Source organism: Artemia franciscana, chromosome 2, assembly GCF_032884065.1.
Source record: "Artemia franciscana chromosome 2, ASM3288406v1, whole genome shotgun sequence".
Lineage (NCBI taxonomy): Eukaryota > Metazoa > Arthropoda > Branchiopoda > Anostraca > Artemiidae > Artemia > Artemia franciscana.
This window is the reverse complement of record NC_088864.1, coordinates 12682940-12699758: the sequence shown is the minus strand read 5'-3', so window position 1 is coordinate 12699758 and position 16819 is coordinate 12682940. Positions and strand designations below refer to the sequence as shown.

At 33.4% G+C, this 16819-nt stretch overlaps 1 protein-coding gene across 6 annotated transcripts in view; it reads right to left on the bottom strand.

Annotated features, from left to right (window-relative positions):
• Positions 1–15914, bottom strand: part of LOC136037401 (uncharacterized) — a 30062-nt gene extending 14148 nt beyond the window's left edge. The window contains exons 1-2 of one of the 6 annotated variants that reach the window (XM_065720171.1): positions 15802–15914; positions 591–1572 (exon numbers count right to left, since the gene is read on the bottom strand). In XM_065720171.1, the coding sequence (XP_065576243.1) occupies positions 591–1572 (982 nt within the window). In that variant the 5' untranslated portion in view covers positions 15802–15914. Of the gene's footprint in view, positions 1–590; positions 1573–8788; positions 8918–9011; positions 9159–9196; positions 9259–15483; positions 15640–15801 lie in introns of those variants that run through there. The other 5 variants (XM_065720154.1, XM_065720162.1, XM_065720189.1 and 2 more) reach the window with 5 other exon arrangements.
• Positions 15915–16819: the final 905 nt, after the last annotated feature.

The window sequence follows — 16819 nt, the reverse complement described above, 5'->3', positions numbered from 1 at the left end:
AAATCTTTTTTTTTTTTTAAAGTAATTTTTATTTTCAATGTTATAATAAGAAAAAATTTTATAAAGAGATTTTGTTTTCAATAAAGTGTAAATAGCATTTTGTCAGTAGAGAGTTTAGGACAGCATTAACCCTACTTGCATCTATGGTAGGCTATATTCTATTTGTTTTCCGGCTGACATAATCATTCATTTTAATTCATTGTTGTTTTAAATTTCATTTGTTCATCTATGGTACTACCTTTTATTCCTATGTTTCATGTAGTTATTCATTTTGGTGTCTGTTTGTTGTATGTATTATTTATTTCTTGATAGTAATTTCTGTTTGATTGAAGTTTCAGTTGTTTTACAGCTTAATTTTACTAATTCTAAGTTTTAGAATGACTCTTTCCGTTTTTTTCTGAAAAGGTTCTATTGAATCAATTATTTTAGTTTTCAATATTATGAAAAATTTTGATATAATAAGCCAATTTGAGATACAAAATTATTGCTCCATTTCTGGGTGTCAAGAATATTTTGCTCTGGAATAAGAGAGGGAAAGAGAGAGAAAGAGAAAAAAAGAAAGAATTAGAGAGAGAGAGGGAGAAGCTTACCATTTGCTACTCCTGAAAAATTTCCTCCAATATCGATGTACTTTAGATTAGGTAGATTACTGATAAAAAAAGCAATTAACTGAGCTATGTCAATGAATGGAACTTCTGAATGGAATGAATGACACTGCACTTCCAAGTCACTTAAAGATTTGAAGCAAGGATGGAAATATCTATCGCAATTTCTCATGGCAAGTTTCTCATGCATTTCCTGTGTAAAACATAAACCAGAAAATGTTTTCAGTATCACAGAAGGTTCTTTGTGTATTAAATGTATCAGTGCATCACTGGGAATAATCACGTCATTCATATGGAAGACCTCAAGGAAATGACAAGTTTTACCAAGACTCTCAAACAGATTTTGGCAGTCCTTAGCTGGGATCCTACCAACACCAGTAAATTTTATTACTTGTAGGTAAGCAAAATTACTAATGATATTTAAACAGTCATCTACTGATGAACACGAAAAGCAGTTACAAAATTCATAAACTGGTTTATTTGAATAATCTGTATATCTATCTTCAAAGTCTCTGCCCACTTTAATAATTATCTTTTGAGCATATTGCAAACGACTGAGAATTCGAACAAAGTTTCGTTGCACTTGCCAGTTGACTTGCAACGGGAGCTGAAGCTCAATCTCATCACAGGAATCATCTATACAAACGTCAAGCAGCACATCCTCTTTCAGATGAGCAAACGATCTATCAGACAAGGCCTTGTTGATGAACTTTTGCTTAAATCTATTTGCAACAGTCCCACAAAGCTGATCCATTCTTTCTTTTACAGTTTTAACCATATTATCTGGAGTCACTGCTTTGCAAATAGAAGGTAAGAGGGTTGAGTGTTTGTACTTTTCTGTGTCCTTTATTGCTAGAAACTCATATGCCAATTCCAGGTCACAAATAATACTTTTATAGGCAGATGCAAAACAGATATCTTCAAGTCTTTCTGGTTTATATACAACTAATTTTTCAGCTGAATACATCTGTAAAATAAAAGAATATTGAAATGGCCATAACATTGAAAAAGGCAATTACTAGCTGAATTACCAAAGAAAAAAAGGAAAAAAAACGATCCACCTATGTTGTTTGTGATGCCTCTCTTATTAAGTCATATGCCCCCTTTACATTACATGACATGGTACAGGCAATGTCTCAGGATACAACTAAACTTTAGTTGAAGTTAAGTAGCCAAAAAAAAGCGTTAGAAAGCTGCATCTATTACTTCAATACCATCTAAGTGCTTTCAAAAAGTCAAGGACAAGGATCACTTTAATAAGTGTAAGCCTGTGGTGAACATCAATAGGATGCTACACCACTAATGAAATCCACGGGAAGGTAGAACCTTGTTACTGCTGGTTGCCAGGGACCCCATCCCCATCAAAAAAAAAATTCAATTTTAACATATTGATGATGATGTCTATCAATAGCAACCCTGATTTTTTTCCTCCAAGGGATGAGGGCAGGGGCGCGGTTAGGAGGGCGAAGACTTCCCTCGAAGTCCCAAGGTCTCGGCGCTGCAACACCTTGGAATTGAGATTATGATTTTAGTTTATTTAGCTTATGTCTGCTTTTATCAGCACAGTGAAGATTTTGTTGGCACATTCGTTATATCCCCCTTCAAACTCAAAACCCAAGTTGTGCCCCTGATAGGGGTTTTCTGGAATTTCAAAAATAAGATTTAGAACTGTAGTTTTCTCTTTTTTTTATAAGCTCATAATCGGTTGTTTTTTTTTTTTCATTATAAAACCATAAATGTAGATCTGATTAATAGCTTTCTACAAGGAAAAGAAATTTCAAGAAGTTATAGGTTTGAAAATTCTCATCAAACAGTTGTGGTAATGAGCTATAAGTAATGAGCAACTTGGCCCAACAGTAGCCAAAATCCTATATGACTCTTGATAATAATAGATACACCAGTCTCTGAGGACCAAAACTATGAAATTTTGGCCTTTTTATGGAGGCTATGCAACAGGTCCATTTGCATATTTAATATTTTCTTACTGTTTTTGCGGCAAAATGCTTTTTGACAACCTAATCTTCTTTACTCATAGGCAGCACAATAGCACTGCCTAAGTAAAGAATGATGCTGGCACAATGTATTATTATTTTTTTTTTTTAGACCAGGGCACTTCCTATAGAGGGAGTTGTAGTAGAAGCTTTGAAAAGGGCTCATTCGATTGGAAATTGAAAGAGCTAGTGCCCTTATTAATAGTCTAAAGTGATTGGAGGGCAGCTGATCCCCCTCCCATGCCCATACTTTTCCCCAACACATCCAGTCAAAATTTTGAGATAGCCATTTTGTTCAACGTAGTTGAAAGGTCAGGAACTTATGTTTCTGAGGACGACCCCCAAAGCCCTCAGGACAAGGATTGTAATTTATGCCATGGGGGCAGATAAGGTTTTTAAAGAAAGTGTAGTTGTATAAGCTTCAGAGGGGGCTCATTGGATTGCTAATCAGAAGTTGCAATGCCCACTTTAAGAGTAATGGTGATTGGAGGGCAACTACCTCCCCCCACATATGACATATTTTCCCAAAATACATCCATTTGAAGTTTTGAGATAGCCATTTTATTCAAAATAGTCCAAACATCATATAACAAGGCTTTTGGGGGTTGAAAAAAAAAACAGAGCCTGAAGGTAAGGGTTGTAAGTTATGCTTTGGTGGCATTTGAGGTTTTTTTACAGAGGGGATGGCTGTATACACTTTAGAGGAGCCTCATTTGATTGAAAATTGGAAGTTTTAGTTCTCTTTTAAGATTCAAAAGTGATGGAGGGCAACTAGGCCCCCCAATATCTACCCTTCTTTTCATCAAACACATCCAATTGAAATTGTGAGATAATCATTTTGATCAAAATAGTTCAAAGAATATATAACAATGCCTCTAAGGTTGGCACAACCCCCCAGAGCCCTGGGCAAGGGGGTTGAGTTATGATAGCAGGGTAATATATTTGTTGAAGGATATATATATATATATATATATATATATATATATATATATATATATATATATATATATATATATATATATATATATATATATATATATATATATATATATATATATATATATATATATATATATATATATATATATATATATATATATATATATATATATATATATATATATATATATATATATATATATATATATATATATATATATATATATATATATATATATATATATATATATATATATATATATATATATATATAATATATATATATATATATATATATATATATATATATATATATACTACTACTACTACTACTAATAACTAACTGCAGCACCAAGCCGCCTGAGGCCAACACAGCTACGCACGCTCCTCCTCCAACCTAATCTATTTAAAGCCTCCCTCTTTACACCCTCTCAGGAAGTTCCCATTTCCTTTAAATCCTTATTTATGACATCCTCCCAACCCAGACAAGGACGACCTGCTTTCCGTGTAGCCCCAGACGGTTGGCCAAAAAGGACAATCTTCGGTAATCTGTCATCCTTCATCCGTAGAACGTGGCCTAGCCATCTCAACCTTTCTTTCATTATAGCCCCAGAAAGCGGGATTGAACCACACTTTTCGTACAACCTACTGTTTGAAATACGGTCAGTCAGCCGGGTACCCAGAACAATCCGTAGGCAATTTCTCTGGAAAACATCTAGTAAATTTTCATCTGCTTTTCGGAGTGTCCATGCTTCAGAGCCATATTTGACCACTGTCATCACTGTAGCTTCCAATATTCTAATCTTGGTTTGTAGGCTTATCTTTCTATTCTTCCAAACTTTTTTTTAACTGTGAAAAAACACCCTGAGCTTTAGCTATTCTACTTTTAACATCTTCACTGCTCCCACCATCTTTACTAATAATACTACCAAGGTAACTGAAGCTCCCAACCTGATCAATCTTTTCGTTACCTAAGGTCACCTGTTCATCTTCACTTATTCCTAACCTTAGTGACTTAGTCTTCTTAACATTAATTTTCAAGCCTATTTTAGCACCCTGAACTCGTAAAACCTCTAAAAATTCATTCATTTTGCTCACACTTTCATCTAATATGCTTAAATCATCAGCATAATCTAAGTCCAGGAGCGTTCTTCCTCCCCATTTGATTCCATGGTCTCCAATTGCCTTTCCTGTGCTCCTTAAGACAAAGTCCATCAAAATGATCCATATAAAGGGGGATAGAACACAACCCTGCTTAACTCCTGATTTAATACAAAACCAGTTGCTAACCTCATTTCCTACCTTAACCGCAGCAGTATTATTCTCGTACATAGCGCAAATCACTTTAATGTATTTTTCTGGTATACCATATAACGATAAGACCTTTGTTAACGCTGTTCTATCAACAGAATCGAAAGCTTGCTCATAATCGATAAAACTAAGGACCAAAGGTGTTTGACAACGAAGGGACTTCTCAATTATTAACCTAAGAGTGAAAACATGGTCGACACATCCTCTACCTTTTCTAAAACCGCATTGTTCTTCCCTTAAAACTTTGTCTACAGCATGTCTCAGTCTAAAAAGTATCATATTACTCAGTAATTTGCTACCTACAGAGACCAGACTAATGCCTCGATAATTCCGACATTCACTCTTGTCACCTTTCTTATACAGTGGTTTAATTAAGGTTTTCCTAAAATCATTGGGTACTTCCCCTTTTTCAAAAATCATGTTCATAATCTTCAGTAGCTTATTCCTAACCTCAGAGCCACCATATTTAAGGAACTCATTAATCATACTATCAGCACCTGGGGCCTTATTATTTTTTAATCCTTCTAGTACTGTCGCTAATTCTTCCTCACTAAACAAATCTTCCTTCACATCCAAGGTATCACAAACTTTTTCATTTTCATCTATATCTTTTCCTGCAACTGTATCTCGGTTTAGCACATTCTCAAAATGTTCCACCCATCTTTCTTTAACTTTTTCCTTATCACTAATTGTGACCCCATTTCTATCTTTAACTGGGACTAGTCCGGATCGGCTACTCCCTTTCAATTTATTAACATGCCAGTATAATATTTTACTATTATGCCGTCTAGCCGCATCTTCCAGATCCTCAGCAATTTTATCCATCGCCTCCATTTCACATCTCCTTAGTTCATATTTTAATGCTTTCTCCACTTTCTTTACATTCCTTTTGTTTTCATACGACCTATCGCTCAGATAATTCTTATACAAACCCCTTCTACTCTCTATTAAACCTAAAGCTTTTTCACTAATATTCCTAGTTGCTGTCTTAGCACTCTTCCCTAGGACACCATCAGCAACTTCACAAATTGTTTTTCTGAAATTATTCCATCCATCTTCCACATTGTTAAATTTTAAACCCTCAAGTTTAGTACTCAACTGTTCCTGGAATTTTTTTCTCAAATTTTCATCCTGAAGTCTACCAACATCATAACTTTCCGGGAGGATATATGTATATATATATATATATATATATATATATATATATATATATGTATATATATGCATGTATATATGTATATATATATATATATATATATATATATATATATATATATATATATATATATATATATATATATATATATATATATATATATATATATATATATATATATATATATATATATATGTAGGGTTCTTGAATAGAAAATATCTTTATTTATCTGTGTTTGATGGATCAATGACTCGGCTATGGTGATTGAAGGAACATGGAATCAAAGCTAAGAGGCAGATTTCATGTCTGGAGCAGAGAATATAGGAAGCTGTTTGGAGAAGAAACTTCAGTTCTTCTCTGGGGAAGGTCGTCTTCCCTTTTTATGTTATATGAGGAGGGGGAGTCTTCTATTTTTTTAGATCTGTGTTGCAACACTAATAGTATCAATGCTGTTAATGTCCATTTACAATGAAACTTCCCTTATATCAAGAATTAGCTAGTGCCAATTTGAGCTAATCAGAATTTTTCATAGAATTTTTCAGCCTATTGGAAAATCCTAGGTATGATCTGATTGACTCAAACTAACATTAAATTAAAAAACAAGTTTTTTCAACTGAAAATAAGGAGCAACATTGAAACTTGAGAAGCAGAAATCATTATGCATATGAGGGGCTGTTCTCTCTTCAATACCTTTCTCTTTACACTAGATTATTAATTTTTATTCTATTTATTTAAGAATGAGTCCTGAAACACAAAGGCAGCTGATTTTGAGCTTTTTTACAAGTTCTAAAAAATACTTTAGTGTAGAGAGTAAGGTACTGAGGAGAGGTCTCCTCATATAGGCTTTGTAATAATTTCTGTTTGCTTTAAGTTTTAATGTTGTTCTTTACTTTCAGTTGAAAACTTTTTTTAATTTAATTTCTTACTGTGTTAGATAATTCTGCAAAATTCCCCCATAAAAATTCCTCCATAGTAAGCCCCCAGCCCTCCACCAGAAAAGTCCTCCCTGAATAACATCCATATACTTCCCAATAACCAATACCATATGCAAACAATGAACAAAGTTCATACCTTGCAGTCCTTCCCCTAGGGACTGTGAGGGGTCATCCTCAAAGATATAATAACTAGATTTTTCTCCATGGAAAATTCCCTTTGTCACAAAAATTTACTCCCTGAAATATTCTAAACAAACTGCCAAATCTTAGGTTTTGTTTTAGGAAAGCAATAGAATAACAAAATGCTTATAATTTAACATTATCTTGCTATTTTTAACAAAATTCAAAGAAAGATACTGAAAAACATTAGGCTAGTTATGTTTTAGTCCTTTAAAAAAATGTAAAGAAGTCAAAAAAGTTCCTCATATTTAGTGTAATTATTGTTCCATTTCAGTTTAAAGTAAAATTCTAGACAATTTACTTTTTACTATCTTTGAAAGGGATGAGAGTGGGAAAATGAAACTTTCAGCAATGAGCCCAGGGCCAAAAACATGCCCTAGAAAGGCATTGCCAATCTACTATGTTAACCCTCATCTTGTTTCTAAGTCTTAGTAATTTGCCTACTTGACAGGTCTATAGTCTTCCTATTAGAATTTTGACAAAACAACATAATAGCTTAATTTTCAGTTTTTAGTTCCTTTTCCTCTTTTTTGAGTTTTGAAAATATGATTCCTGTTATTTGAGTAGAATTTGAAGCTACATCAATGGATTTTTCTAAATTTAGGAAATTTATATGTAGATCTTTGAAAACTCATAAATTGAGATTAAACAAAGTTGTAAAGATAAGAACACTTTTCTTGTACTTTGTTTTAGGAGAACATGTATTTTGCAAGGTTTCACTTTTATAACATTAAGATTTTTAAAGGTCATCAAAGGTCAGTGCCTTCAGGGGGAGAAGGAGTGAAGATAGATATCTTCTACCTTTGAAGGTAGGTAAAATGTATGACTTTGTGTATTCCACATGATCAAGCTATATTTTTTTCTCAAGATACACTATACTCATATTGTCATAATAACTGTATATGCTGCTAGACTTGGCAATTATAATTTTGAAATAATTGAAACACTCTTTGATGGAGTTAAGAATAGTATTCTAGGAATTTCTTCTGCTGTGATGTTGTTCAATGTGCTAATTTTCTTCATGTCAGATATGCATGCCAACTGAAGGTAAAATGAAGGTGATTATTACAAATAATGATACAAAAAGTTGCTCTAACTTCTCTAACTCCAACAGGGCCTATTTTGGAAATGTTGCAGAAAGGTGGTTGATTGCTGGCTTGTTAAAAATCCTTGTAGCTGCCTCATTAATGAGTTTCTTCCATTACTGTGATCACTTCACAGGAATATCATAGAATATTGATGATCTTAACACTTCAAAATACCTTCTCTGGACATACTTTAGTCTGTAGATCCATCCCTAGAAGTTTGCTTTTCCTAATCAAGTCCCTTTTTAAGATAGCAAAAAGTACATTATTCAGAGTTTTACGCAGTTCTGAGGATTAACTTCAAGTTTTTTGTAGAAAAAAATCCTTTAAATCAACTTCCAGTAAGTTTTAAATTTATTAATTATACAAATGAAGTAAAAATAAAAATTCCCCTAGGCAACTTTATTACTTTGTTATTAGAACCAAATTCTAATTCCTCTACTTTCTTGGAGAAGAGTCAACTGACAGTGTTTAAAAAAGTTCAAGCCAAATTATTTAACATTTAAGAATGATCTTAGAAATCTATGTTCTTCTGCTGTAGGCTATTGCAATAAAAAAAAATATTAAGCAAGGGGCATGACATTACCTTCAATGATTTTATTTTTCTCTATTTCCCCTAATAATATCATTCTTTAATCCAGAGGCCTATAGTTTCCTCATTTTCAACAATATAATACTTCTTCACTATGCTATTCTCTAGACTCATTTCAAAGAATGTTGGACACTGTTTTGTTTTGTTACAGCTGATTATTCAGAGATAGTACTAAAGCATTCAGCTCTCTCCATATTATGCTTGTGAAAAATCATACATGTGACTACATTATCCTTTTAAAGTTTGCTCCTGCAAACACTTTAATAATAGGCTACGTTGACTCAACTATGTGGCAAATCTGATTTTCCTTTTGAAATTTGGATTCATTTTCGAGGTTGACTCTTGTTCAGAAATGGAATCCTGCATCAAGATAAACATTTTGACAAAATAAAATTAGAGAACCCCTTGCTAGACTTAAATCATGCCTACGATCCTGATCACAAAAGGCATGAAAATATTTTTGAAATAGGTCGTCACCAGAGTTGCCATAATAAAAAAAATGAAATCATTAAAATCTTCTGAAAACCCCCTAAGTTAACAAGAAACTATAAAACTTAAAAATTTGTTAAAATCTCCTCAAATATGTTAGTAGTCCCCAAAGCCACGCTGAATTAAAATTCGGCTGCAATGGATGCAATTATGCTCAGTTATGGCTACTGCTATTACAAATACTACCACAGTTACTGCTTCTGTAGCAAGTACTACCAAGGTTGAGGGTATTAAAATGAAAATTTGAGGAAATGTTGAGGGGAAAGTTGAACTAAATCGAAACATCCTATGTGCATACAAATTGCAAAAGGGCATATCAGCAATATCTTTGGTGGCTTACTGTGTTGAAGTGAAACTACTAGGGTATGATGAGGGGTAGTTCAACTGGTCAAAAGGCAACATGTGCATACTACTATGTTCCAACTACTACCACCACTACTAAGATACTAAAACTATTAAGACTAAGGGTGAAAGTGAAAATTTGGGAGAATATAGAGGGAAAATTTGAATCAAATCAAAAGACGTTATATAAATAGCGACGAAAACCACATTGTCTTTCCATCATAAACAAAAGACAAAAGTACATAAGCATCACAGCTTATGAATGATAAAGTTAAAATAAAATGAAACTAAACAAAATAAAAACAACCTATCAAAGATCACCCTAAAAACCAACTCTGGGGAAAGGTTATCACTCTAAGTAGTATCATAGAATAAAGGAAAAAGTAGGCTATTACACATCTTAGAATTAGAAATGAGAATGTTCATAAATAAAAACAATCGCTGTGTTTTCAGTGAAATGCACATCTCATTGAAAGCCATATAGGAAGTCACAAGCAATGAAATGAACAGGAGGACTCCATGAACTTTTATAATCAAATTTTTATTTCTAGTTCAAATCTTCCATGTTGGAGTAATGAAGATTCATTTCGACCTTTCACTAGCACTGGTAAGACAGTCGAATCAAAAATTCCCTTTGGAGTAATTTGAAGGACTTAGAGTAACTAAAGGACAACTGACAATATTAACCAGCAATTATTGTGTTGAAGGGCGTTAATTAAATTTAACTTTTTATTCAGCCCAATTTAAATATAATAGTTCTATCAGAACTTGAAAGCGGGAATGTTCACAAGTTGAAACAATTCATTAGACTTTTAGTGAAGTACCAAGCTGAATTGCTAGATGAGACAAAACTAAAAAAGAAGACAAGGAAAAATAAGGATATTTCCAGCCAGTGAAAATTAAAATGCAATACAAACAATTCAGCCGAGACTCAACCGTCTTCAAGGCCAAAATAGAAAGACAATAAAAGACCATAAGAAAAACTTGGTTTGTATATTTTACTGGTGTTTTTTCTTTTTGCTGTCTTTTATCATTTTTTTAAAGGTATAAAGGTTTCTTCTAATATTTAATTGTTAATTAAAAATGTTAGCAAACAATTATATTTTACCTCGTGGACAGGGGCATTGCTTATGGGGGAGACACCCCCCCCCAATAATTTCAGCCAGTTGATAAAAAACACACTCAGTAGAGTATAGACGACAAACATCAGTACTTTACTGACTCAGTTGTTTTTTTTTTCCTTTTTTTTAGTGCAATAGACTTTTGCAAATATACGACACAAGATAAATATAAAAAAGTCATTAAACTAGTTTTAATACCAATATAACTCGGATCAGTCAGAAAAATGGCCAACCAGTCTTTAGAATTTATCCCCCCCCCCGTCTCTGCAAACAATGGGCTAGCAATGCCTCTGCTCATGGAGAAAAAAAGTATTGGCTGACAAAAATTTTTAGCTAACTATTCTAAGAAAAGTATCAATTAAATTTAATTTTAATTCAACCCATATTTAACTCGAAACAACATAATTGCTATATCAAATTCAAAAAAGGATGGTTTTCACAAATTTAAACATTCATTGTAATTTCAGTGAAGTGTAGATAATACTGAAAGCAACAAAGGAATTGTCGAGGCTAGAAATAAGCCCGGTGACTCTAAGACTGTACAGATCATATTTTACTTGGAGTTCAAAATTGGCAAAAAGTTGGAGTGGTTTGGACTCATTTTTAACTTTAATTAGCGCTGGAAAACAGACCACACGCTAGCAAAACGTACCAATTTCAACAAATAGACTTCACTGTTACTGTCCTTAGCAACTTAAGTAAAAGCTCACCAGCCAGGAATTTCCTCCTTGATCCAAAAAAAGACGCAAACCGTATATTCAGGAAAATTAACACTTTTTTGTTTTTTTACTGGACAACGTGGAAACACATAATTTTGTTATGCTCTGGCCCATGTTTTTTGGCAATCTTTATTCTTGTGCTTTTTGAAGAATTTAGTATGAATTCAAGCATGGAAATTAGAAAAATACTGTTTTTTAAAAGCAACTATCACAAGCTGTAAATGCCAAATTCCTGCTCCTTGTCAATAAATAATGATGAGCGTTCACAGTTAAAGTTAAATTGTCAAACTTAACATCAATATGTTTCATCAAATATTGAAACCTAAACTTTTAATTATTTTTAGTCATATGAATAGTTGTGTCAGTATGTATACTATGCATAGTATGAATAGTGTGTATGTATTGAATGTGAATGTCCACTGAAATAATTCACATAATCAGGCCTTATTTTCATGATTTTAGTACTTTAATATTTAAAAATGTTAAAACTCAAAAATGGCAATTAATAACAATAAACAAATAAAACTAAAAGTAAATTATTAAAATTTACGGCAATTAGTTTGATTAATAAAGCAAAGTCAATAAATTTGTTGAAACCCCAAAAACACTGACGGAACATGTTGGACTGCCCTGAAAACAATACCACATTTAAGGGGGTTGAGCCCCCTTCCTCCCAAAATTTCCGTCTGACTCGTAAGAACATAACAAAAATACATATAAACACATATTTAATGCGTCTTTGAAAGTTTTTTTGTACCCCCCCCCCCAAAAAAAAAATCTTCGTGACCCCCCCCCCCAAAAAAAAAAAAAATCCTAGCTACGGCCTTGCCTGGAAACTTCATAATCTTGAAACAAACAAAAATGGAATCTTGAAAATCCTGGTTTTTTGGCATAAGTATACTAAATAGACAGTTACTAGGTACTGGGTAAACAGATGGGTACTGGGGGGGGGGGGTAAAAGATTTAGGGCTCTCGTCACTGAAAAGCAAATCTGGTCTTTCCTAAGCATTTCGTTTGGTAAAAATTCGATTTTTGTTTTGTTTATTGTTTCCTTGCGTTATTCTACTCAGTAGATAAAGGGTTCCAAACAATCCAAGTTTTTCATATTATAAGGTTTATTTAATTTGTTTTTTCAATATCTTCAATAAAAGCTTATCAGTAGAAAAGAAAAATTGCAGCTATAGTAAACATTAATCTCTAAAATATATAAAAAGGACAAAGTATTATCCTAAAAAAGAAAAAAGAAGAAAAACAAGGAATACCGCATCAACAATGGGTTTTGTGCATGAAACTCAAAATAATTCTAAGCTTTTATTTGGCCATTAAGCTTTTTTTTATTTGAAGTAGTAATTCTTATTCCCTTTTTGTTAGGAAGTTTTTTACTTCGTTTTTGTACAAGTCTGAGCTTTTGTGTATTGTTTATATTAGTTTCAATTTTAAATTGTGTACCAAATCATATATTCTCTAGAATTTTCACAAACAGTTAGCTATAAAAAAAAGAATGTCTTTCTTCACTAAACTAACATGAGCAAAATATAAAAAAGAAAAGAACACCTTCAACAACAAAAAACAAAGAACCAATTGCTACTGCAATGTCAAAATGATTAAAACAAAGAAATTTCAAGTAGAAAAACAAGCGATAAAAATTACTAATGAAACACTGCATTTGTTTTTTCATTAATTTATATTTTTTTTTGTTCTGCCCAAATTTGTTTTCAGTTTTGTTTTATTAATTAACTTAACATAAGAACATTATCTAAGGATATTAAAATAAAAGGTTAATACGTGGTATCTCTCCATTGTTCAAATGGAATTTTCTGGAATTTCTTTGAATTCTTGAACTCTTTCTAGAATTCAGGAAATAAGAGCCTGCTAGTATCCTTTAAGTATTCAGATTCTAAGTAGTTTGAGTGCTCTAGTAAAAGAGCGGTCGTATAAAAAGCATGATTTAAAAATACCTTCGGACTGGAAGGAATTGTTTATTTCAGGTATGGTTATTACTTTATTTTTCATTTTTTTTTTAGTTTAATTAGTAATTTATATTTATTGTTTATTATCTTACCAAAATAAGACATTGTTATTATTATTGAGGTTCGTTTTTTCCCTCTGAAACAAGCAAGTTTGTAACAAGCCACTTGATGTAACTTGCACAAATAGGACGTAGCTAGTTTTTTTTTATAAATTATAATTTAAGGAGGGTTTGGTTCTGTCCCCATTTACAAAGATCATTTTGATTGACTTTCTCTTAGAGACCATAGGGAAGGCAATAGGAGAACACGAATCAAATGGGGAAGAAGAAGAACTTTCCTGGAGTTGGAATATACTGACGGTTTAAGCATCCTAGATGAAAATGTGAACAAAATAAGTAAACTCTTAGAAGTTTGTTGAGTTCAGGGCACTAGAATATGTTAGAAAATTAATTTTAAGAAGACTAAGTAACTAAGGCTAAGAATAAGTAAATATTGTAAATAGAAAAGGTGATGTTTGGTAACAAAAAGATTCATCAGGTGGGCAGCTTCATTTACCTTGGAAGTATTGTTAGTAAAGACAGTAGGAGCAAGGAAGCTGTTGAAGGCAAAATAATCAAGACTCAATGTGTTTTTCACAGTTGAAAAAAGTTTGGAAGAATAGGAAGATAAGTTTGTAAACAAAGATTAGAATATTGGAGGCTGCATTGATGACAGTGGTAAAGTATGGTTGTGAAGCATGGGTGCTCTAAAAAGCAGACAAAGACTTGCTAGATGTATTCTAGTGAAATTACTTATGGAGTGTTCTGAGCACCCGGTTGACTGACCATGTTTCCAACAATCAGATGTACTAAATGTGCGGTTCAATTTCTAGGGCTATAATGAGAGAAAGGTTGAGATGGCTAGGACATGTTTTGCTTATGAAGGATGACTGATTGCCGAAGATTGTCCTTTTCGACCCAGCTTCTAGGGCTAAAGGAGAAGCATGTCATTTGTGGTTGCAGTGGCAGGATGTCGTGAAGAGAGATTTAAAGGAAATAGTAACTAATCTCTTAAATCTCTGGGAGGGTGTAATTAGAGAGGCTTTGAATAGATTGAGAAGGAGGAGGAGTTTGCGTCGCTGTATTGGCCTCAGGCAGTTTGTTAATGTGGTGGGTTGTTAATAGTAGTAGTAGTAATATACAATGAGACTCTCCAATAATCACAGTTTCACCATCGTTGTTACCAGAGGCAAAATAAAAGGAGCAGTTCCTATTTTGCTGAGCTTTGATAGCCATTGAAACGTTGGTATTGATACCTCAACATCATGAGCACCTGATCATTTTGAAGATACAATACTACCACTTACTGCAGTTACTTTTATTCATCTATTAATATTTACAAGGATGATCTGAAAAGTTGCCAACCTAATAAAGAAATAATACGTTTTTTCTTAAATTATTTTTCATTTTTCTACATAGTTTTCTTGTAACTCTATACAATTCTACCATTGATGCTCCTGCATATTTGAAGCAAAACAAGTTGAGATTACGGATATATCACTTCACAGTAGCTGGTTATTTTATAGTTTCACATCATTGATATTTGGACTGATTTCATGGTGAAGTTAGTTTTGGGTAAAACTATTACTAAGATCACTATTACTGACTTAGTAGCAGTGAACGGGAACATAGTTCTATAATTCAAAATGTATACCTGATGTGGAAGAACTGTTTTGTATTGGGATACAGCCATCCAAAGGCCAGTATCCAAAACGATACAGCATTTTTTACTGGAGGGGGAGCAAGAGAGGTCCATATCTGGATAGTCGAGGGGTATGGAACTGACCGGATTGCTACTAATTAAAATAAAATGTATAAGTAATGGGCTAGGTATATATGTATATATATATATATATATCACGAAAAGAGAAATCACCAATGCAACAGCACAAACACATTAAAAAAAAAGGGAGACAGAAGGAGAAAAGGAAGACTGTTTTCCTAAATTAGTGATTAATATAGACCAGCACTTATAAAAGATACGTTTTGTGGTAGTCAATTATCATTTACCTGTTTATTACTGCAGCATGAAATTCCGTGATGCTGGTAAATTATAAAAATAATTATAAATATATCCTGGAACCGCCCCTGTAAGCTACCAAGGATCTTAAGCATACTTTTAACGAGATGAGCAAAAGATAACTCAACCCCACATACAAACATATTTGTATACAAACAAAAACTTAATAACAATAACAATACCATGTGGTTGCATAATTTTGAACCCTGGATATATATGTATTAAACTGTGAGATAAAACTGTTTTTCTTTGTTTTTTGCATTTTCTCTGGACTTGTGTTACCCTAGGTGTTGATTTAAGGGACCTACCTCAGTGCTGTGATTGATATATTAAGACTTTTGGGCAATTCATTTTAATTTAAATTCTCCAGGGAATTGCACATCTTCCCGTTCTTCATTAAGCGTTATCAGTGTTGAATTTTCCGCCCAGCGTTGCCGCTCATTCTGAAATTATGGCGTCCAATAGCTCAAAACGCCTAAAACCCGCAACACCCGAAAAAGGAGTTGATAAGTGTGCTGTCTCTGGTTGTGTTCTGAGTGAGTCCTCGCCAGCCATTCAGTGTGATGAATGTGATAATGGCTCTGTGCAACATGTCTAGGAATGAGTAGAGCCGAATACAACATTTTCTGCAAAATGAATGAAAGACTTGGAAGTATTTGGACATGCCCATTATGTAAAGCAGGTTCCAGTAAGCCTGATGTTCCAAATATAGTGAAAAGCACTCTCGAATCCCATTGTAGTGAAATGTGTGACATGTTTGCTGGTTTCAGATCTGATATGCAGACTTCTTTGGACACTGTGAGGGCTCAGGTGGAAACGCTTGAGACGGCTATACAATCAAAGGTTTCCATAGATGATGTGCAGAAACTTGTGGAAAACTCTATAACCACCCGTCTCGAAACAGACGTCCACAAAATAGTGAGACAAGAGCAATACAGAAACAGAAGACGACTTAATCTGATTGCCTATGGCGTTCCTCTGCAAACCAACGATGCTCAGTTCATATCAACTTACTTAAAAGATGAATACTCAATTAATGTCGGGGCTATTACTAACTTGAAACGTCTACCTAATGGTAAGAATGCAAGTACCATAGACAGACCCAACCCAATCCTTTTTTCTATAAATGACTACAAAATAAAAATGGATATATTGAAGGCCTCAAGAGAGAGGAGGGGGAGTATCTCATTCTTTGCTGATGCATCCAATGAAGACCGCCAGAGAAGGAAAGAACTAATTGAAGAGATAAAGAGGCGTGCAGCAGCCGGTGTAAAAAACCTTGTCATCCGTGATGGCGCCATCGTGTCAAAAAACGTGATCCCCCGG